General features: G+C 33.4%; 1 protein-coding gene across 3 annotated transcripts; it reads left to right on the top strand.

Annotated features, from left to right (window-relative positions):
* Positions 1-356: 356 nt before the first annotated feature.
* LOC123310691 (tyrosine 3-monooxygenase) lies at positions 357-19,911 on the top strand. 3 transcript variants are annotated; one of them, XM_044894309.1, is made up of 9 exons: positions 361-499; positions 545-610; positions 3,553-3,669; positions 9,855-9,966; positions 10,334-10,408; positions 13,262-13,748; positions 16,218-16,550; positions 18,046-18,172; positions 19,115-19,911. In XM_044894309.1, exons 3-9 carry the CDS (start codon positions 3,601-3,603, stop codon positions 19,517-19,519), a joined length of 1,608 nt encoding a protein of 535 aa, XP_044750244.1. In that variant the 5' UTR covers positions 361-499; positions 545-610; positions 3,553-3,600; the 3' UTR covers positions 19,520-19,911. The 3 variants fall into 3 exon arrangements, with proteins under 3 accessions (XP_044750236.1, XP_044750244.1, XP_044750253.1); XM_044894301.1 differs by having other exon boundaries at positions 357-610; XM_044894318.1 differs by lacking the exons at positions 361-499; positions 545-610; positions 10,334-10,408 and having other exon boundaries at positions 3,409-3,669.
* Positions 19,912-24,710: the final 4,799 nt, after the last annotated feature.

Genomic DNA, 24,710 nt, shown 5'->3' with positions numbered 1-24,710 from the left:
AAATCATACTTGCAAGAAAAACAAATTCATCTAATATTGAAAGCTCATGTAATGAACATTGGACAATGGCAGTCTTCTCGGTAGAAATTCTACGTAACACATCTTGTTTGAGTGAATGAATGCTTCAGGTAATTGACATTTGGAGACATGCAGATAGTAATTTTTCTGAAAATACATCAGTTAAAGAATTCGTAACGTTAGCTGAAATACTACATATCTCATATGCAGTAGGTACAACCAAAAACTGTTGATAATCTTTAGACATCAATCATTCTTATGAGGATCTATTCGTACTTGATCAGTGCAATTTTCAATAAATTCTAATCGACTTATCGTTCCCAGCAACAGTGTACATCTGACGTAGTTCTCTGAGCATTCTAACGATGCCCGTCTGCATTCAGGGCAATCGAATAGTAGAATTTACTTCGAAATTCAGTTCTCCAGATTATTTCGATCCACAAGGTGACATTGTTTCCAAATTTGTAGAAATATTGGAAAGGTGCAAATTTCTTCCTGATTTCTTTGATTAATTTATTTTTTGAAGAAATTTTTTTATCAATCCTAGCGATGACATAATATCACAAGGACGTTCCATCATCAAACTGAAGACGTAAGTTCATTTCAATTCCAGAAATTCAACCAAATGTGTTGTTGTTTGAATTCAGTAAATTAGAAAATTTTTGAGTTCAATATTTGCTTTATAACTTCCATACCTTACTTGTTCGAAACAAGAAAGAGAGTAGAAAAACTGATGCCAATATGTAAAATAATTTCAATCTACTTGTTAATTCAATGAAGAGGGTTGGACGTTGTGATTGTGAGGATAAGTTTATGATCTTATGTACAGTGTGTTTCACGTAAGTGGGTCACTTACTGAATTTTGGTCCCTATTTAGTGAAAAAAAGTGAAGCATAAACGTGATGGCATTGGTTAAGGGCTATCCAAATGAGCTATTTTAAAAACTATCGAACATAGGCATGGAAAATTAATACAGAAAAATAATTGTTGGAAAAAAATTTCTATGCAAATTTTACTAGTTTTCAGAATTGAATGATGAAAAAAATTGCTGACTATTTTTTTCTTATTTTAACTTCTGGTTTTCTTGAAAAGGCCAATTTTTTTCACCAGATATATCTCATATTTTTGAATTTTTTCTCATATTTCATGAATGCACTAGTACTTATATGAGTGCAAGGGTAATTTTCCATTTATTTCAGTCCACAATATGAATATTCATATATTTTAATTGAGTATTCAGAAAATATGAAAGGAAATATTCTGAAAGAATTGTGAAAAAAATATTTAAATAAAAATATTTGCTCTTTTCTGTTAGGAATTGTCTATATATCGTTCAATTCTGAAAACCAGTGAACGATGAAGAAAAGTTTTTCAATTTTTCAATGTTTTCTTCCGCAATATCTTTCCATGACTATGTTCGAAATTTTTCTCATAGCATATTTGGATAGCCCCTGAAAAATACTATCATTCTTATCGTTTACTTTTCAGTGTTGTTCATTGAATATGTAAGTAGTAAAATTCATTGCTTACAAGAAACTCACTCATAACTATACTTTTTCATGGATAACATTAAGGAATATAGATTTTATTCTTTGAAAAATTAAATGTGAAGTGAAAAAATACTACATGACGAGTCTTTGACTCGTACAAATATTTTAACAAAAGAATTTTTTCCTAAACCATTTTAGCCTATTTGGCCCTGATAAAAAGATATAGCCATTTTGAGTTTTCATAACGAGCTATGCCACCCCTGGAGAAACAGAATTACCTTCAGAATAACTAGCAAAATGTGCGACACAACACATATGTGGATCAGCCAAAGTACCCAATTTTTCAAATTTCACAGATACTTTTTAATTATTGAACATTAAATTATTCGAAAAAGGCGCATTCTACGAGACAATAGGAAGAATACTTTCATTTTACAAAACAAATTCATTAGATAGTATTCAACTTAGTTTCAACAGTTGGGTTCTTTGAATGTTTATTATTTTTATTGTACGTGTATGGTCTTAATGAGAATACAGGGAGACGTGGGTGATATCTTATGATCGAAAAAAATTTATCAAAAAAATAAAAAACTGTATTCCGAAATTCATATCATTCGATAAAACCGTTTGTTAGATAGAACTAAAAAAATTTTTGTTATGGTTTTTCCGCCCGTATCTTTCAAACCGAGCCAATTCGGAAACAATGGTAGGTATAGGAAAAAGTGTTTCTTTTGACGCAAGAATCTACTGTTGAAATAGTTGTACAAGTTAGACTCACCTAGTATTTAACTAATTTTTCAATTCATATTCAAAAATTTTGAATTCACTGATGTAAAACTCCTTCAAAGAGTCATATCTCCTTTATTGCTTCGTTTCACAGAAACGGTACACTAATTTCTGAACGTATACTATCAGCTCTAGAATTAATGTATAATTCACTTTTATTATGATTTTCAAGAATATTGAATATTAAAATTTCCATAATCATATATCAAAAATTTGTAGGGATTATTGAAATTAATATTTGGCATGTTTTTCAGAAAGGATATAATTAATAGAGTAACTTATTTATTACAAAATTATTATATCTGATTGACAAAATCAGACTTCACATTTGATCGAAAACAATTGATTGCTTTTAAGAAAAAAGGAGATGAACTTATCACAATCTTGTCTGCGAAGAAATAAGAAAACAGCTACAATATGCTGATTATTATTTTGTTTGTTCCCAATAAATCAATAACAGCGATGTTTTAATTTAGTCAATATAGTGAGATAAGTTTTTTCATAATTTTCAAAATTTTTCATGAATATATTCTCTCAAACCGAACAGTTCGTTATTCGATCTTCAAAATATAAGAAACCGTATCATTTTCGAGAAATATTTTTTTCCAATATACTCACTCTACGTTTAAATTTCGTCAATAATAACCCAAATGAAAGAAACACAGAAAATAACCCACCCCGTATCAATCACTAATTCACGTCCCAAATGAGAACATAAGAGACATGCACGTTCGATATCGGTCCTGAAATAATTAGATCGTCCGACCAGCACCAGGTCTGTGAAACCGACGTCCAGCGCTAGCGCTATCATTGGGAAGACCACGACCGTGCCACTCAAATTGGCGGACGCATTCTGATCCTAGTCGGCACGCGCCTCGATCACCAATGACCCGATGACGCATTGTCGTCGGCATCGTCACCGAAGGTCCAGCTTCAGGTGATGGTGGCCAGAAGCATCGTACCCTCTGGAACCTTGGGGATCCCGGCATGGACGCAGGCGTGACGACGGGATTTACGCAACAATGAAAGGGCTGCTGGAAGCGTGGGGAATGTATACGGGGAGGGATTCAACTACATAAAGTCTAGCCCCACGAGAATCATCTATCATTCTTTGGTTTGCTAAAAACTCGCAAACAGCGTGTTAGAACCTGTTGACAAACGGTTAATTGATATTTAATCGTGGTCAACGCCGGTCTTTGAAGACGCTATCAGTAGTCAGCAGTGGAAACCTAGTGTATTCAGGCTGAATTTCTCACAGATCCATCTTTTGCGAGTCGCACCCCCTGTTGAAGTCTCCCGATCAGAAATGGCCGTAGTCGCAGCAGCTCAGAAGAACAGAGAGATGTTCGCCATCAAAAAATCATACAGCATCGAGGTAAGCCACAAAATAATAACACATTGAAATCAAAGAAACCAAAACACGAGAAATATTTTGATAACTGACTGAAGAAGTGTCAACACCACCCTACAAATTGAAAAAGTCATATTCAACCAAATTATCAGTCAATTCATATTTCTAAAATCGGTTGCAGACTTTTTACATTTTTTCAAAATGAATTTCAACTCGAATTTAGAATTGTAGCGGATGTTTTGTTTATTATTATCGACAACATGAACATTGAACTTACATTATGAATTCCAGAAATATTTTAGCGTTTTATTCAAAAGAATAATAAAATTATTTCAAATTTTGGAAGTCGAAAAAGATTTATATTAAATTTGGAATAAATATGAAAAAATACGTGAAAATTAAAGTCTACTACTATAATACATTATCATGAAGAAAAGTGACCAGATGAAAACTTAGTAAAATAAATGCAGAATTAGAGTTAGACCCATCGTTGAAATCACCAAGTAACGCGATCAATGCTATTCGAACACAGTTACTATCGAGAATTGACCGAGTTATCCTAGAAATAGAAATTGAGATTCAATGTATGAATGGGATATATTCCGGATTCAAGTATTCCTTTCAATCTTCAACAATATCCTTCTGGTTATTCCAAGTAATCGCTATTCATAAGAGGTAACACGATTTTACATTAAGTTAACGTAAACGCACAGTCCATTACTTTTTTATTACTCACCATAGAAGCGGAGGTATTAAAATAAATATCCATTACAGTTTTCTCAAGATTTCATATCCACGAACGATTTATGCACCTACATTACCAATTCCTTTATTTTCATTACTATAATATGAAATTTTAAAAAGGAGGTCATTGTGAACTCATTTTCATGATCAAGCATGTGTTTTGTATTTCTACATCATGCATCACATTTTTTCGAATCAATAAATAGTCCACTCTGGTTCGCTGAAAGTAAGTAGGTAAATGTTCACTTATGATCGAAATTCTTCTACGAAATATTTGTTTTTCAACTCCAGTATTTGTCATAATTCTTCAGAACATCGTTCATCGCTGAATGAATGATATATGCTGTTAAGTTTTTTGGGCTAACCTAGCTCTAGTAAAAAAGTGGCTCCTTTTGAACTATTTTCGTTCTTTCAAAAGATCACTCAAAATCATCAGAATCACACAGAGAGGTGGAAGAATGTGTATCAAACATATGGGAGTGAAGGATTGATGTGGATTTCATTAAGATATTTTTCTCAAAGTTATAGCCAAGTCGTTAGGAAGAAAATTAGGAAGATTGAAGACTTGATAAGTTATCAATTTCTGATTCCAATGATGCTGTGACTCGGGAAAAATACATCATGTTCATTCTATAAAATAAAACAGACATTTCTGATTTCGTTTGTAGTAATATCCTCTCCTTGTAGACTCACACGAACAATGGTTGAGTTTATTAGTTACAAATTACAATTCCTGTAAATCAAGGATGTGGAGTTTTAAAACAAACATTCTGAAAATGACTGAAGCTAGCCTGCAATAGCATAAAATTATTTCAAGTGAAAACAAAATATGATTAGCATGATTAATCCACCCATTTCCAGCAATTAAATCAATTATGAAAAGGCTTTAAGAGCTAATCTAAACTATTTATTAAAATAGGTGACCTCATTTCAAATTAGGCAGTTTAACGAGTAATGATATATACATAATTAGGTATTTCAACCTGTTTTAATACACATTCACACTTCCTCCTTTCGATATCGTTGAAAAAATCGATCAGATTCAAAGCTGACTGCTTTTTTTTTTGTTGAGTGGAAATTATTCATTAGCAACCCTGAGATGGATTCGATTACATTCTTCACAACTCACTCATTCCCACAAATTTTATGGCCGAGTCTCTTGAGGCTATCAACATTCTGTTGATTAAATTGTTGATGATAATACCTAATACATTTGTGTGCTAATAATTAATTCTAATTTAAAGTTATGATAAATTTATTCGAGATAGATACTAATATGCTGATAGAAAATGGAGGAGCAAGAACATTATTCGAAATGCAGATTTGAAATGTGGCATTGTTTAAGGAAGGAAAGAACCTTGACATAGAAGATTAGAAGCACGGTCAGTTGAATCATCCCGTGAACATCTTAGTTGGATATCCTTCGATATCTTGAATGGAAATATTTGATCAAATAGTTATGACAGATAGTCTAAATCACATTCGTTTTTAACCTTTCTCATTTTATGAAAACTAATCGATAGTCATATTAGTTGAAGTACCAATTCGCAAAAACGTTCGTTCATTTCGTTTTGGGAGGAAATTCGATCGTTTCAAGTAGGGCTCATCCATTAGGAACTAGGACATATGAATTTCGATTGCCAACCAATTCATTAGTTTAACAAGAATGACGTGTCGTTATGGTCGCTGATTTTGAAAGATTGACGACGGGAACAGGAAAGAAGAATTAAACTCACCACATTCAAGGGTTAATGACTCCTTTTTTGGCTCAATCAATCACCTGAGGGTTATTTCCCAGAAAGGCTAAAATCAATTATGCTGAGCAGTTAAATAATAACGAAAAATGAGTGGAATAGAATAAGTAATAGGTTGGGACAGCATATCTATATAGGTTTTCCATTTAATGATGGGTATTCGATTTGAATTTGTGAAAAAAGTAACACATTTACTGAAAATTTTACGCCTATTCAGAGGTCTAACTTGAATTTCTAAGAATACCGATTATTTAAGATATTTACAATTATTTACATTAATCCCAGCTGTGAAGAAAATAGTTAGGATTTTGTATTTGAATGTTAAATTAATTGGATAGTGGTAATTCCACAATCCATCATTAAAAGCTTCAAGATTCACACCTGATTATTTCTGTAACCACAAAATGAAATTTTACGACCAAATGGGTTTTCGGATGATGGAAACACTTCAGCTGGTCTAGGGTACTCAAGGTTCCACAACGAAAAGATTCTGGATCATTTCATACAGCTGTCATTAAATCTTCCATGCAAAAAACCATAATTATATCCGTCACGAAATCTTTTCACGAATAGTTAGCAGAATCGCAGCGGCTTCGATCAATGATCTATAACAAATGTTTTATCTGTTCTCAAGGTCTAGAAATCATGCACCATCATCACTCACAATTGTTATCCAACTGATCCTCATGGAATCTCATCTTTATTATATCGGAATATTGAACAAGGGAAATTAATGAAGAAAAACTTAAATAAAAGTTTAGTTTTGAATAGTAGCTTTCATCAAAACTTGTAGCTGTGGAATTTTGAGGGATGAGAATTAGTTTCTGCGTGTAACTTTTTTGAAGAAGGTTCATGACATCAACGTTTGAGGATTTGAAAAAGTTCTTTATGAGTAGGCTTGAAAACAAAATCAGTTCATCAAATCTTGAACAAACAGAGATTTTTCACTTTTTTTAAAATTGTAAGAAAGGCTGCTTTTGTAGATATGTGAAGGGATCAAGGTTGTGATGAAACCATAATATCATTAAATATTGTGACTCTGAAATACTAAATTTTAACTTTCAAATTCATAGTCCACTTCGATGAAGTATAACACCGATCAACACTGTTTTTCTCTCATTTTTTTTTTCGTTATTGAGCATGTCTGGGACTCTGATGCGTACAAAAATACTACAAAATTGCTAACAGCTTCAGTTGTTGCAATTGGCAGGAAAATTGTTGCATTTTATTCAACATGAAATGATCTTTTATATAATTTCCTTGAATAAAGGAATTAAGTAGTTGATCATCATCTTAGAAGTTAGAATCACAACCTCCTTTCATTGTGGGTAAATCTTGATGGAATCTCTCGCCCTGCTTTTCACAAGAATTGTCCAGCTTTCCTGGGAATCGCTCTAAATGTGAGTGTAGGGGATTTTCAGGAATGATTGCACCCCAGCTCTTGCAACCTAGAAAGCATGCACTCAACAAATTCCATATAGTTTTTGGTCTTCTTGTTTCCAAAAAAGTTATAACCAGAACAAATTGATTCTAGTCTCTCAATTCGACTTCCTTGATTGATTAGCTTCAATTAATCTAGGACTAATCATAATTATTTAAAGTTATGAGGTTATACAGCTTCTTGTAATTGATATAGGAGAACTGGGAATAGGTAATTTTTTCTGACAAATATTTTCCACTGACTTCTTATGTTCCTGAAGCTAATCGGTATTGAAGCACCTTACGAAGTAGAATCACTGTAGCTACGTCAGGTACTCCATATTGCGATATACATACGTAGAAATAACATTCATTCTCATAATTTTTCTTTCATCAATAACGATCTTCAACATAAACTCAAAAGTAGTAACCAAACAGGTGATAATTGTGATTTTGAGTGAGAATTTTGAATTCTAGCCTATTCATCGACAGATAATCCATAAAAATAGAATAGAAGACATTTCTTTTCATCTCAACAAACAAAAACATGAACTTGGTTGCTAGATTCCTACTGATCATTCATTTTTATTTATTGCGATCACAATTATTATTATAGTAGATTCGTTTTATTAGAATTGAATTAAATCACGGTCAAACAATGATTGTCCGCCTGGAGCAGTAAGTAATTGTAAAATAGCCTTGCTCGAAATTCATTCCGTCATATAATACCTCCTGTCCTGTTAAGTGGACACTCTCCCCTCAGATTTCAAGGACATTGTCATTTCCAACCATTGTTACGCTAAAAAAATTTGTAATTAGCTCTTGATCCTTAATGATTAATGCAGTGGCGTGGTGCAATTACGGAAACTGAAAAAGTTTCATTCGAATATCTAGAAGGGTAAAATGAGATGAACTACCAATACAAATTTTTCAGATTGTCAATAAATTCCACGATTTTTCAATACACGCTGGCAGTACATTTAACTGAAGGATGTGTTAGATGTTTATAGAGATCAAGACCGTAAGGGAAATATGATTTTAATTTAACGAATATTAATGCGAAGGGATGGTTTTTAGATGATCCAACATCTAGTTAGAATGGAATAAAATATTCTGAGACGAGATATTTTTCTAAATTCCTAACTTGAAAAATACCATTGAATGATTCTTTTATATGTATAAATAGGTACAATTTCCATACATTCCTTCTGAATTTTACCTGAAACATCCTAAATTTTATTTGAATGACTCCATTTGATAAGAAATTTTGAGTAGGTATTCAGTTTCCCAAAAATGGACTTTGCTGCCCGGGTTTTTTTTTTCATAAAAATAGAAATGGCACAAGACCTGTCATAATTTTGAGTGTATTGAACATCCACGGAATAGGTTTACACGGTGATTCACTAAGGCTGGGGACCAGAATTGATATCTTAAAAATGACAGAATATACCATTTATTTTTTGTTGTTGAAGTTATACTATTTTGGAGATATTGTCAGTCTCCAGCCTGTAGGAAACCTACGCAAATATCTTGTGAAGTTTAGTAGTAGAATGTGTAGATTCCACACATATAATTCGTATGCATCACATTCAAGCAGATTAATGCTGATTGAAACTCATAGAATTGATCATAATGTCCAATGAAATTTGCAAATATATGAATATTACATCCTATTTCTCAACTTAACATTTGCTCGAATAACGAAAGGCATGAAAACTTCATGAAATCTAGAATATTTCCGCTTTCACTAGCCTTGGTAGGAATTCAAGGCCTGGTACATTATATCCTATCAGACTAATTGATTGCTCAATTTGATCTTGATTATATTAATGAAATGTAAATATCTAATATTTCAAAACTGCGTCTGATTCATTCTTTGATATGTTATTTTGATTTTTCGATGGAAAAGGAAACGAAGTACGAAAGGATATTTGACACATTCAAAGTAGTCACTTCATTCGTATGGACTCAATTTTCACAAAATTCTCCAGAAATCTGTTGGATGCTGGTATGAATCGTTGTTTTCTCTCTTGGCAAATTGGCATGTGGAAAACTCCTCTGTTCACTTTGATGTAAAATATCCATGAAAAGCATAGTTATGTTAACTATGCTTTTTTCATGGGTGCAGATTAGGAGGAGTGAAATTAGCCTGAATTTCCACAACTCAGATTTTGTATTAATTCTCTCATCGGCGGAAATCCATCTCAAAAGTTTCCTCGTTAGGCAATTTCCTCGAATACGACATTTCCTGCTGCTGAAGACAAATAGAATTGAATTCCTTTATCTTTTCAGAACGGGTATCCGGCTAGAAGACGTTCTTTAGTCGATGATGCCAGGTTCGAGACTCTGGTGGTTAAGCAAACCAAGCAGACCGTATTGGACGAAGCCAGGCTCAGATCTAATGGTAAGAATTATGGGGTGAACCACTGAAATGCCGCAATCGATTAGGAATGAAATTAACAATTTTCAATTCATATCGTTTCTTGAACATTCTGTATTCTGCTCCGAAAGAACTTGATAATCTTTTCTAGATCACTTATTCCATTCTCAGAACTGTTTGCATTTTCCAATTCTGGGTTTATCGCAGATATTTCCCATATAAAGTATGTTTTATATTCATCCTCCTCCTGATCCAGCCTGATACAAGTATGGACGTTTCTTTTGCCAAATTTTCTCTTTCCATTTTAAAATCTATAAATCGACTAAAATATTGTGAGCATTTCAACCCTAATGATGCATGTTTGTTTTTGCATGTGAATGTTATTTTGTAGATTCTAGTATGGAGCCTGAAGTTCAACATGAAGATATTGCAACCAAAGAAGAAACAACACAAGCGCTAAAAGACGGTAAGATTCAGTAAATGGGCTTCATTGTAGATTTGTAGATTATAAATAATCGATTTGCTCCATTTCACGCATTCAAGTATATGTAGATTATAAAGGATTATAAAGACTGCATGATAATTATTAGTTGGTATACCTAGGCACTGGAACTGTGGGATATAAGAGTTTTGAAGCTATGAGGCTGAAAGCTGATTGATTTTTGCAGAACACAAAATAACTAAGCTTTTACTTGGTTAACATTCTCAGTCGTTTCAAGTGCGTGTAATTGACAATGATAAACTAAGTTTTGATCAGAGAACGCCAATATTTTGAGTATAGTAGACTACTTCTTTTTTACATAGTCGTTGTTCCGATCGTCCTACAAATTGTTTTTCTACATTATATTCATTAATTAATTATAGAAAAACCACTTGAATATAAAAGAATTGAATCATAAAATCTTTGTTGTAAACAGAGCAACTTTTCAGTAATTATATTCCCTTCTAAAATCAATGATTTAATTGATTTCATTATAATATAAAGATTGGCTGATTCACCTAGTTGATTATTGTTTGTTCATCATATTGCGTATTCATAATGTTAACACTTCCTTTTCGAAAATTTTTCAGGTAGATATTTTCTTAGCATTTAATTGTTTCCGAAATATGCTGTAGTTTCAGTTTCTACAATTTCTACTAATATTGTTTTAAAATTTTCAGTTTATATTTGCTTTTGTAATCAATTTTGAGAAGTTTGTGAAAAATGATATTCATATTTTCCAAAACTGTGAAGGACTAATATACAGGATTGCAAGGAAACAGCCTGCTCGGTTTGAGGATCACATGATTTTTTATTTATCAACTTCGATCTCATCTTTAGGTGAAAAAACATAAAACGATACTTCAAAACCACATTTACTTTTTAGCGAGAAAAAATTCTTTGACCAAGTTTGGATAATTTGAAAAATATGTTGGAGAATAAACAAACATACAGAGAATACATAAATGGCCAAAAAAACAAACAATTCTCCCAAATTTTTTTCATTTCTAGTTCATATAGGAATTTTTTTGTATAGTTCAGGCTTTGATATTTCCTCGATTCATGTAGATATTAATGTATGTGAGACAAAAAGATTTAGAATTCTCAGGATAATGACAAAATCAAATAAAAAAAATATGGTAGTCATTTGATATAAGAAAAAAATCAAGAACAAGCTTTCTGAAACACTTTCCTTTTTTTTTCCACTTTTTTTTACACACAAAAAATTTAAGTTGGGGGGCAGGTATGTATAATCAACATGTACATAAACTTGTACGTGTATGAGAATTTTTCAAAATTTGCAGGTTTTCTTTTAATCTAACTCATTATTCAAAAACGTTTGGATATTCAAAATAGTTACAGGTGAAGATATTTTTGTTTGTATGATAAAAATAGAAATGTCGATGTGAGAACTACATTCTTATCTGTATGTTTCAAGGTATACTTTTTTAAACCTCAAACTGATCACGGTAATTCTATCGACCTTGCGTTCTATTGATGTGGAACAAAAGTGAATTAAAACATGACTTTTTACGGAATCAAAGAAAATACCCTTGGATCGAGGAATTTTTTATCCCATTCAGCAATAACCAAATCCAACGAGCGTGAAATAAGGTTGTATCATCATATTTTGTTGGAAGATCTAATCGAAATCGGTCTTCAAGGAAGTATGCATGGTATAATGATAATCATGTATAATTTTTCACTTTATTCGAATCCCAATTAAATACAATCGGTATTAATTAATGAAATGTAAATAACGAATTGTTCAAGTTCAATATTCTCTTGTGCAACATTTATATTATTAAACTTCCCGCATAAAACTTGACATGATTCCTGCGAACTTGAAACGTGCAGATAATTTCAGTTGGTAGCGTAGAGTGCATTATGCGAAATTCTCAGTAATTGTGTTAAGAGCACCGTAACAAGAGGAACTCTATTCATACAAAGATCTTGGAGCCATTTCCTTCGGCTTTCACGCTTTCCCGAGTCAATTTTCATCCCCCATTTATCAAAAAGGTTACTGCCGCGCGTTAAGCTCCAGAAATATAGTTGTCGGATTCCGCAAAAATTTCTAGACGGACACTATATCAGGAGACGTGTCTAGGGGAATTGAAACAGCGATGCCAGACTTCATTAATCACTGCTGAGGTTATAAGGTGAATTTGGCCAATTATTCCGCATATCAACAGTTAGGTAGTTTCATTTCTTCTCCAACTATAAATACTGACGATCAAATTTCGAAACAAATTTCCATTTATCAGAAACATATCTCGCAAAAGTACTTCCAACAATGAACTTGGGGTTAAGACAGGTTTATTGCCAATTATTTTTCGAACTCGATAAGGTCGATCGCGATTTGGGAAGTATACTCGATCCCAAGTTGAGTTGATTCTGATCGACGAGAGTCACAAATATCAGTCGAAGGCTTAAACTAGATAAGGTCTTAAACACAATTATTTCTGGTCTGAATTGTAAGTTATATACTCGTATCAGGATTTGGAAAAGATCAATTCTTCTGCTAATATGGACATTGGGATTGGAGATTTTGATGAATTGAATTATATCGTTACAGCAAAGGACAACAACGAACTCCTTGCATTATTTCATTAGATCAATTGTAGATTCATATTTATTCTTGAATACACCCTTATCTACACTAGCAAAATTTTCCATATATTCATGATTTTGGTTGTGGTGGATCAGTTGTATTGCTTCTTACCCTTTTAGTTTAATAATCTCCACCCCCTTCGCAGTAGCATTGAGTATTAAAGTTGCCACTCAATGGATATGGTACTAGATGGATCTGTATGTTCATGTTAATTTTCCAACCCACAGATTCTGGACTAACAGAAGAAGAAGTGTTCCTCCAAAATGCTCTCAGTGAGCATCCTGAATCCGAAAACTATCCTCAGACAGCCATATTGGTCCTACGTTTACGAGAAGGCATGAATTCGCTCGGTCGCATTTTGAAGACCGTTGAGAAATTCAACGGATCAGTTTGTCATCTGGAAACGCGACCCAACAAAAATGAGGGAGGTCAGCTGGACGCGCTCATCAAAATCGAAATGTCAAGGGTTAACTTGCTCCAAATTCTCAAATCTCTCCGACAGACGTCGGTGTTGGAACATTGCACCCTGATTGGCGATGACAATATAACATCAAAGACTCCATGGTTTCCAAGACATGCTAGCGAACTGGACAATTGCAATCATCTAATGACAAAATATGAACCGGATCTGGACATGAACCACCCCGGATTCGCCGACAAGGAGTATCGTCAACGTAGAAAGGAAATTGCCGAAATTGCATTTTCATTCAAATAGTAAGTAATACGACATGGGTCACTGTTTTGAAATTAATAAGTACCCCAACTACAATATCTAATATAATAAAGTTCCATCAATTCCAAACGTTCTCCACCGTGGAAAAATGCTATGTTGCTCTGATGAGGCAAAATGAGGCCGAAACCATGGTCAGCATCTGCTTTTCTTCGGTGGAGCGTACTCCATTTGGGGCCTTGACGATGGCAAATTGGCTAGTTCAATTCAGATCGTAACACTTGTCGATATTCATATCGTCGGGTGGTATGCATCTGAATTTATCCTTAATATCTAGAATGATCTTCAACGTCGCTTATGATGATTATTCTCCTAATTGATGGATACTATCATGCTATATGGAAAAGACTATAACGCAACATCATAACAAATATTTAATTGCAACTTCTGCATCGGTTGATCCTGATTTTTCACTAGATATCCCAGCTAGCGTTGCTCAGGCTAGATGTACGAAATCGATTTTTATGAATATAACCCCAAACTTCTACCATAACAATCATTAGTAATATTATGCATACCTTATAAAGTAACAGAAAGAGGTCGAAGAAGAATGCAATAAATACTTGTAATTTTTATCTTCATTGCCGAAATGACCTTCCGAATGCCCTAATTTTTCAACAGTTTCTTATAATTTTATTTCGCTGGACAAGTATTGCTTCACATTTTCATATTTGCACCAATGCTCTTCAATTTGAAGATTGTGGCGATTTTAATGAAGAGAAGGCTCGTTAAAATTCCCAATTATCGTGAATGATGTCTACTTTACTGCTCACTAATCTGGGATTATTTTGAAATTCAACGAGTATTCAAAATTGTTGTGTAACATTGGATGACATTACGTGAAGTGATTTAAACGATTATAACTTGGATAGATTAGAACTTTATTTGCAACCAGAGGAATACCGACGATACTTATTTGGCTACTGAAGAAAGTCGACAATGAAGATATAAATCTCAAAAGTAGGTACTCTTCCATTTCGCGATGTATCTCAACATATTTCTTGCACTTTTCTAGGAGAAAAAGTGAGACTGACGGCATTGGCTTTGCATTTCTTGAAAAATACGTGATTAGAATGTCGTATTATTGCACAAACACAAACAATCTCTTTATTTCAAACCCATTGATGATAAAAGGCGATTTGTGCCACTTGATTGAGCAGGTCAAAGTAACTAGTTGAAGGTTGAAACATTGAAGACAAAAACGCGAATTAGTAGGAATATAATGCATACAAGATATAGAGGTTTATTCAGTGTGTTCTAGAAGTGAATGGAGAATATTGAACCATATTCAGAGTTTATGACTGTGATTAAACCGGTTATAGGTTCTGTCTTGAAACGAAAAATCCTGCAAGAGATTGATCGTGATCTTGAATGCTATAATCATGTCAAGTTCGCCAAATTTTTTATGTTTCTTTAAATGAGTAGGTTGCGAACATTATTAATAAGTATGTTGAACTAGCTAAATTTCCAATCCTGTATAAAAATCACATTGATTACCAAAATTCAAAATATGTCAGAATAAGTTCCTGGTCCATATAACTTTCGTTGTAACCCATAAAGAAACAGATCTAGAGGATTGCTTTGACATTTGAAGAGTTAGGAGAGCTTTATACTTATTAAGAAATAGCTAGTATCGGTCAAGGAACCAAATCAAAGAATACTATTCCTTCAGCGACGTTTCGGCACCTTTATTGGGCCTTCTTCAGGCTACAAATAGAGAAAAAACTCATTAAAAACAAAACAATATACAAATATAAAATTACAATGATTAAAAATAAACATGAAAACAATAAAATGAAATAATATGAAATAACAGGTCGACAAGAACAATTAAAGATGGTCAATTATGACTTAGTCATAATGCCTGAAGAAGGCCCAATAAAGGTGCCGAAACGTCGCTGAAGGAATAGTATTCTTTGATTTGGTTCCTTGACCGATACTAGCTATTTCTTATTGAAATTTGGAACGATACTAAAGGTTATCATTTATACTTATTTTAACCGAATCTCAGAATGCTTATGAATGAAAATTATGGAAAAAATTACATGTAAGGATAACCAAGAACACTCATTTCAGTTTATAGAATACGTGTTGCGCACAGAAGTAGTATGATGATGATGATCTATGATGCTGATGTCTCCTATACAAAGACCTTCAACTCATGCTGAATATGATCGCAATAAGTCACAGAATTTCTGTTCTTTTAGAACAATTTTCAAATTTATATTTCATTCATTTTAACTGGTTCCATTGGTGAATCAGAAAAAAAAAGATTTAGAAGACGAGTTTTACTAAACTTCTCATAGCAAAACGTCGTCATCCATGCATATATTGAGCTAGAATATCTATCAAAAATAAATTCATATGGATCAAATGATCGAGCCATTTTGCTCTTATATCTATAGTAATTCGAATCCAGATTCCAGACCTTATTGTTTTATTTGAATTTTCAGTGGTGATCCAATTCCGCACATCGAATACACAGCTACAGAAATCAAGACCTGGAACTCAGTCTTCAACACAGTCCAAGACCTGATGCAGAAACATGCTTGCGCTGAATACAGACGTGTCTTCAAAAAACTCGTGGACGAGGGCATATTCGCACCCAACAAGATCCCACAACTTCAGGAAATGTCCGATTTCATGTGTCGCAACACAGGCTTCACCCTTCGACCTGCTGCTGGACTTCTCACCGCCCGCGATTTCTTAGCTTCTTTGGCCTTCAGAATCTTCCAGAGCACACAGTATGTCAGACACGTAAACTCACCATACCACACACCAGAACCGTAAGTGTCTTCTTCAAAAACATTGGTTTTTATAGGAATTCTTAGGGAATAATATCGATAGACAACAAAATGATGAGCAATATCTTCATGATATCAAGGCATCTTCTGTGTATTCATTCTTCCCAAAAATTCTTCACTATCGTACATATATTGAGTCTGTACTAAATTGTATTTGAGCTATAAAATTACAACAATGACTATTTCGGTAAGATTCGAATATTTTCGTTTGCAATTAAAAACTCCCAGCAAACAAATTACGAAGATATGAGGATTTTCCAAACGAAATATGGTGAAAAACAGGATGTTACATGATCCAATTCCGTCCGGTCCAAGGCAGGAATATCACAAGTAATTTTATTCCAGAAAGTGGTAGTCAACGAAGGAAGGGTGCCAAAGCTATTACGAGTCTATGTCAATTATCGGATCCCGCTTGACATAATAGCTTGGTAATTGAATATTACTTTGATCGCATTTACTTTCACAGTCTCACTTCGAGGAACATTTCAGGCGGTTCATCAGAATTGTTCAAAATGTTGAAGACTTTTTGGATGGTTTGAAATCATTGAAATATAAAGTTCTGTATAGAAAACTTGTTATATTTCGAAAAGATCATTTAGTGTCACCTGCAATGAATATAAGTATTTCAATAGAATAGGAAGTCAATGTAGGATAATTCTTTGACTTCTACATATATTTCAACAGTAGATTCTTGAGAAACACTTTTTTTACTTTATATTTTCATAATTAGGTAAATCAAGCCTGGAAACCTGACGCAAAAATTTTTCCAAGCTGTAATATATTACGTAGCAAATCAAGCATAAAGTCACTTTTTCAGTTACATTTTGGCTTGCAAAACCATCTACATTGATTTGTTTCGATATTCATCTGCAATATTTATTATCTTTGTTTCGTTCAAAAGTTACCAGATTTAAACTTCCATTCATTATCATATAAATAAATGACATTTTCTCTTGAAACGTTTCCAAACACATGACACTATAATGACGAAAAGATTCCCTTCAGAATTAAAAGCTAAATCTATGGCATTACACGTCTGCATAGTGTGTAAAAGATATAGAAGGATAAGATGAAGAATATATTATGTTTTAAGGTTATGTTATGCGTGCTCATTCAACGTAGCATAATTCTGCGGATCTTTTAAATTTTAAACAGAGTTACTAACTGTCTGTATTGGTCAAAATGAAGAAACTTGAAGGTGTGGGTGAAATTTTATGTTCCGAAAAGATTAATCACTTAACGATACACTACATTCTGAAAATAATTGTATTCGATAAAATCGTTTGTGAGATATAACTGAAAAGTACATTTTTTGTGGATTTTCAACAGCCTGTATCTTTTCAACCAAATTCGAAAAAATGGCAGCTGAAAAAGTGTTTCTTTCGACAGGAATATATGCACAAGTCGACCACCCAGCCTTTATATGTAGCTTGAATCGTGTGAACGAAATTAACCATCTTGTTCATTTTAATTTCAGAGATTGCATCCACGAACTTTTGGGACATATGCCCCTCCTGGCCGACCCCAGTTTCGCACAATTCTCCCAGGAGATTGGTCTTGCGTCTCTTGGAGCCTCAGATAAAGAAATCGAGAAATTGTCTACGGTAAGTCTCTCACAGTCTCAGGAAAATCGCATTATTCTAATCATTTCAAGACGAATAGGGGAGTCGATTCGAGATACCGAATTGATTTCGTCCTAAGTGTAGTGCAGTTGGAGGGAAAGGGCTTATAGAAATGAAGCCAAATCTACTTGTATCTACTCTGAAGATAATTTGAATTTTTTAATTATCCTTCAGATTTGTGATATTCCCATAATCTTCTGAGCCAAAATAAAAATATTCTTTCGTGAAAATGATTCCATTGTTTTCTATTGTAAATGAAGACACTTCGACAGTTATGTTCAATGTGAAGCCTTGCGAAAGACACCCTTAGTAGTGGTATGAACAATGAAGTCACAAACAACAACCTTTCTCGAAAAAAAAAAACAATTCCTGAATTTTGATGTGATGATGGAGCCTCATGTGCTGCAGCCAAGGGAGTCAGTCTAGTCGAATAGTCAACTATTTGGTCTATTGGGAGAACCTGTAGTATCTTTTGAAAACTAGGAAATCTTTCTGGCCAGATACGACTCTTCTATACCCTTGAATGCTGTTCCCATGTGTTTGCACAGCTAAGCACCCATACTTTCTTCGAAACTATTGAAATCCTCCTGTGAAGAACAGTACCCATATAACTGCCAACTGTGATAGTAAATCTACAGCCTTTGAAACAACGCAGAACAGTTTCAGACTCGTGTCTATTATGCAGATACCATCATCGTCGATGCTCCGTTCAGTTACAGGAAATGATGCCAAGTGCTGCCAGATTCTCACCCAAAATAAGGGTTGCACATTCTTGTGTTTTTCAACTAATAACTCGGTATACTTCCTTTCATCAAAAATTATTTTCTCATGAGAATTGTGTTACACGCTTCCAACTTATGTAATGAATCTATCTCGAGTTGATTAGTTACTTATGCTCAAATTAAAAAACTTTCTTCCTTACAGGTGTATTGGTTCACAGTTGAATTTGGTCTTTGCAAGGAAAACGGTGCCGTGAAGGCCTATGGTGCTGGACTTCTGAGTGCATATGGAGAACTCCTTCATGCTCTCAGCGAGAAACCAGAGCTCAGACCTTTCGAACCAGCAGTAACAGCAGTGCAGCCCTACCAAGACCAAGAATACCAACCAATCTACTACGTTGCTGAAAGTTTCGATGACATGAAAGACAAATTCAGACGCTGGGTATCTACCATGTCCCGACCATTCGAAGTCAGACTTAACGCTTACACAGGAAGGGTGGAAGTTTTGGATTCAGTCGATAAACTCGAATCTCTTGTTCATCAGCTTAATACAGAAGTACTCCACTTATCTAATGCCTTGTACAGATTGAAGCCGCCATCACTCGAGTGAATATCTGAACAAAAATTCCAACAGAAGCAAGCAACGCCAACATGTAGTATATGTGAAATCAATATCATCAGTGTTATAATCTTTATAATTAGTACATCTAGAACCAAAAAGACGTAACTTGCTGACATCGTATGAACGTCTCAAGAGATATATTCAAAGAAGATATAAAATATGATTATTATCACATTGTTGTACCAATATGCACTCGAAGCTGTGTTGTATTCTTTAAAGAAGAGCAATTACCGCAGTATATTATTTATTATGAGAATAGTTTGCACGTTATTGATGTATATAGTGAGAACTAGTATATATTTGTGACTAAATGCAGACTTGGGGAAGAAACTGCGAATATAATTTATTAGCTTATTTAACCAATAAAATTTATTCTGAAATTCAAAGTTTTTCAATCCTACATTATAACCGATATCTTTACACCTATACTCAAATGAACATATAATGTGCAAGAAGAAAATTCACATTCATGATTCAGATGCTCGACCATATTTGAAAATACATATACCAAGTGACTTAGAAAGAAGAACACTCAGTATTCATTAATTTCTTAGAAATAATTTCTAAGACTATGAGTATTCATTTAAACTAGGATATGAAACGATCAGTTTTTCAACTTTATATACAGGGTGTTTCCTAATTGAATGTCAATATTAATGGGGGTGATTTTTGGGCCCATTTTAAGAAAAAAAATCCATATGAACATATGTCCTAAACGTCTTACCTTTTGAGATACAGGGTGGTATTATTCAGAGAGTCAGTGACACGCCCCTGACTGTATTCAACTGTGAGCAAATTTGATCTCTTGAATTGTTTCAGTCCGACGCACGGGTTTCATCTAAAAAATTAAATCTACGTATGTCTCTGCATGGTGATATTGTCATATGTATGTATTATGGATATTGTTATGATCATGTAGAGAAACGGTTTCTATTTTTTTAAGCGGAAACCGTGAATCGGATTGAAAAAAGTCAAGTGCTCAACTTTGGTAAGAAATGATTGGGAATTTCAAAAATAATTTTCATTTCAGGAAATACTGTGGCGTACCAACAATGTCTGCCAAAATAGGTAGGTCAAATTACGTACGTACGCCACTGGTGGAAATTAAGAAAAAAGTGATACATTAAAAATGCCTCTTGATTTATAGTATACATGTATGACAAGTTTCATTAAAATATTTGAAGTGATATTGTAGATATTGATAATAAATGATTTATTTTTGAAAATTTCACTACCATGTATCTCAAAAGGTAAGACGTTTAGGACATATGTTCATAAAAAGTTTTTTTCTTAATATGGGCCCAAAAATCACCCCCATATATATTGACACTCAATTAGGAATCACCCTGTATACACAGAGTGGTTTTATATGTCATCGTCTGTTCTAAGAAAAAGGTAAGTACCGTGATAGCCTGATATTGAGTTATCTAGCTACTATTCGCATTTTATCGTCGTACAACAAGTTGTCTAGAGCTGCTTCAAAAATAGCCAATATGTAGAAAGATAACTTTACCGGAGAGTAAGTAGTAATAAAACGATTATAGAAATTGTCATTTATTGAAGCAATTTGATATATTTTTTGAGTCACATATTACCACTTATTTTTTCTCCATTATAATACTTATATTACAATAGTCTATGGATCGTACTCCTTTAATCAAATAATAAGATAATGCTGGTCGTGGGATTGAATTCTAGACCTTGAAAAAGCAACAATAAAGGTGCGAAGCGTCGCTTGTAGAGTAACTGTAGAGTTATTATTTCTTAGACGTTCCAATCCCACGACGATCATATATTACAATGAAATATGGTGTGAAAAACTAAATAAAGATTTCATTAATTTATTATTATTGAGATATAATGATCAGACCATCAACTTTCTATATAGAAGGTAAAGCTAGCTTTTTTTCTGATATATTTTGGCAGTCTAGGTAAATGATATCAGATACCACTCATTCACCTCACTTGCCGATTAGGTTCACAGGAATATTATTGTTTTAACCTCATGGACGAATTCGTAGGTACTTTTTAAATATTTTAATCTTGGAAAAATATCCCTAATATTTTGCATCATGGTAGAGGTATTGAAGAGCATTGAAAATATGCAAAAATATAAGGGTTGTTCCATATAAAAAATCACTCATTTGTTGAATAATTTTATTTGGGAACACCCTGTATATTATAAAATAATTTCCTGAGATGCAGATTTGAAAGTACAAAGGTAATGCTTCTCAACTAAATTCCTAAAACGTCTGGTTAGGCAGCTATGGAAACATAACACACTATTGCAGGACCCTGTATACAGTCGACTTACCTCATCCCAACAGTACATTGACCATTGGGGCGCTGTTTTTTACAATAGTGTTCAGTCTGGAGATGAAAGGGATGCTATTGAGAACTGCTTTCTATAGCGTGCATTTTTGGAAAGTGGTATCTCCTGTATAATTTGACATATGTAGATGAATATGAATAGTTTATGTAGGAGAGAGTTGGATAAAACGGGATAGCTAACGTTATATAACCCATAACTCCCTGAACAAGCTATTGATAACTGCTACTTCTGCACAATAACTTCTCTGGTGTCTTCTCTACATTGAATATCGAGCATTCCTTCATTATTTGATGATTATGTAGAAAAAGTAATATTTGTGATAAAAGGTGAAGTATCCTGTTTTGCCCTCCTAGTCGGGTAAAATGGGATGATGTATGAATGAAAATGATAATAATTATCAGAGTCAAATATATCTATTGAAATTGAAAACAGAACACCTTGGGAAACTCATACTTATAACAAAAACAAATCAAGACTTCAGCAACGACAAAAATCGCACGAGTACGGATCAACATCATTCTCAACCCCGGCACAAGCTTGGTAAGACCAAATACGACAGTCCTGGCACATGACCGAACAGTCAGCACTCTTTGATTTAGAGTTCACTTCTGAACAATAAATGCAGGTTACATCGGGTTCCTCTTCATCTTCTGAACTACTACAATTTTTGTTTCTTCCTCTCTTCTCTTTTTTCGACTTTTTGTTTGATATTATTTATATTTTTTACCTTCTCTTTATTCTTGTTCATTACTGCCGATTCGTTTCTCTCGTATATTTTCCCATCCTTCTTTAGACTTGTTGAACAATTAAATTCAAAATCTTTGTTGAAACCAATAGATCTCTTGGTTGGGCAAAACGGGATAGTATCCAGTTTTACCCGACTGCATGGTATCCCATTTTGCCCGACTTCCAAAATATTATTCAGGATTTTTACGAGAAAAAATATTTTTTTCATATCTGAAAATATCACGAAATATAGTCAATTATTCAAATTTTCATATGAAATAGCCATCGTTATTTATTTTCGTTATTCAAATTGAAAAATTTTTCATTAACTACCGGCAAAACTAAATAGTATAACACTACTTTCACTGATTGCAGCTTGTCACACGGTACAGATTTACAATTCATTTGAATAATGAACTGAATAATGAACTGCTATATTTGAAAATACATTATCCACTGCGAGTCATACTACCAGTCGTCAAATGGCCCTGCTTATTTTCGAATATTGCCCGATATCCCGTTTTACCGAACTATCCTGTTTTGTCCAACTCCCCCCTTAGTAAATTTGTGTACTGTACATTTGATGAATCACAATGTATATACTCTTCACTTCATAAAACTGAAATCCTACAGTAATCATAATTTTTGCGACTAAATTATAGTTTTGAATTATTTATTTATGTTTGCGGCAAAAGCTAAACAGCGATAAATAGTGATGAACAGTGATGCTGAAATGATAATACTCCATTTGAAAAACCCTTTTATTGATTATTTTCACAATGAACAATGATTAACATCAAAAATTTTTTTCAACCGAAAATTAATATTTGCATTGACATTTATTTTTTACGGCCATTGAATTATTTCCCCACTAAATGCAAATATTTCGTTTCAAACATCTGATTATTAACATCACAGTAGAGCATCGGGTAATTATCAGTCAAGTCATAATACATATTCAGAATTTATATAATATGGTTGATACGATGTTGCGATCCAAACTGGATGTACATCAAAAATTCAAATTATTCAACACATCAACAAAAAATTATCCATAACCTTTTTTATATAACTGGAAGTAATATATTATCATGATGTGATACATAAAAACTAGTTATAACATTTCTCACATATGTATATAGTATATACAATTGATATTTATCCCACACGAAACGATCGAAAATGAAACAAAATTATGTGCTGAGGTTCTTCCTATCCCTCACTGGTATCACGATCAATCGACAACTTATCGATGTCGGATTCGATAAGGCGTTGTCGTCAATTTACACCTATTCAATAGGGAATTCGTGAGCTTGTAGTACCAAAGAGCTAGAATATCAAATTGATACTCTTTGGTAGTAGGTACTATTGCTGGTTGATTTCAGTTAATTGGGAATGCAAATATACATTGCAGCGACATGATGATGACAGTTCGAATTAAATCGTTAGTAGAGTCATTGTCATTTTTGAAGGGATTTTGAGATTTTCGTCAAATAAATCCGTTTTTCTCAGTTGAAAGTCTTTTTTTCTCTATTCTGAAGATTTTTTGTCGAAACTGGATTCAAGTGTGATTAATTAGCAATTTTAGATCAATAAATGTCATGAAGTGTTAATATTTAAGAAAGAATTCATTTTCTGAATCAGCTGATTCAGCTAGGTGATAAAACAGACAAATATTTTTTTCATCAGAACTTCTTAGCTCTCTAAACGATAATAATAGGAGGACATTCACTAAACGTTCAAATCATCGTGGAAAATAGTGAAAATTGACATTTCACATGAAAGTCGTATTCGAAGATTTGAGCAGAGTATCCAAATTATGGAAACGTCAAGTTTCTCCCATTATATCGAGATAGATGATAGATAAAGATACTTTCAACAGATTAACATATATTTTCATAGAAAACTTTCATTAAAACACCAAATTATTCCCCATTACGTGAAATAAAAATCTACTAACCTTTTATTTACAGAAATTATCACCAGGGGGCGTAACGCTTGTTTGGAATTCACAATTAGAAGGAACGCCAATTCACTCTAAGATGACATTATTATTCAAATAGCAGGAACCACGTTGTGCATCATTTTCAAATTTACAATGAATTGAGCGGAGAATTATCC

Source organism: Coccinella septempunctata, chromosome 1 (assembly GCF_907165205.1).
Source record: "Coccinella septempunctata chromosome 1, icCocSept1.1, whole genome shotgun sequence".
In the NCBI taxonomy this organism is placed as follows: Eukaryota; Metazoa; Arthropoda; class Insecta; order Coleoptera; family Coccinellidae; genus Coccinella; species Coccinella septempunctata.
The sequence above is the reverse complement of the archived record's forward strand: the minus strand, read 5'-3'. Positions and strand labels throughout refer to the sequence as shown.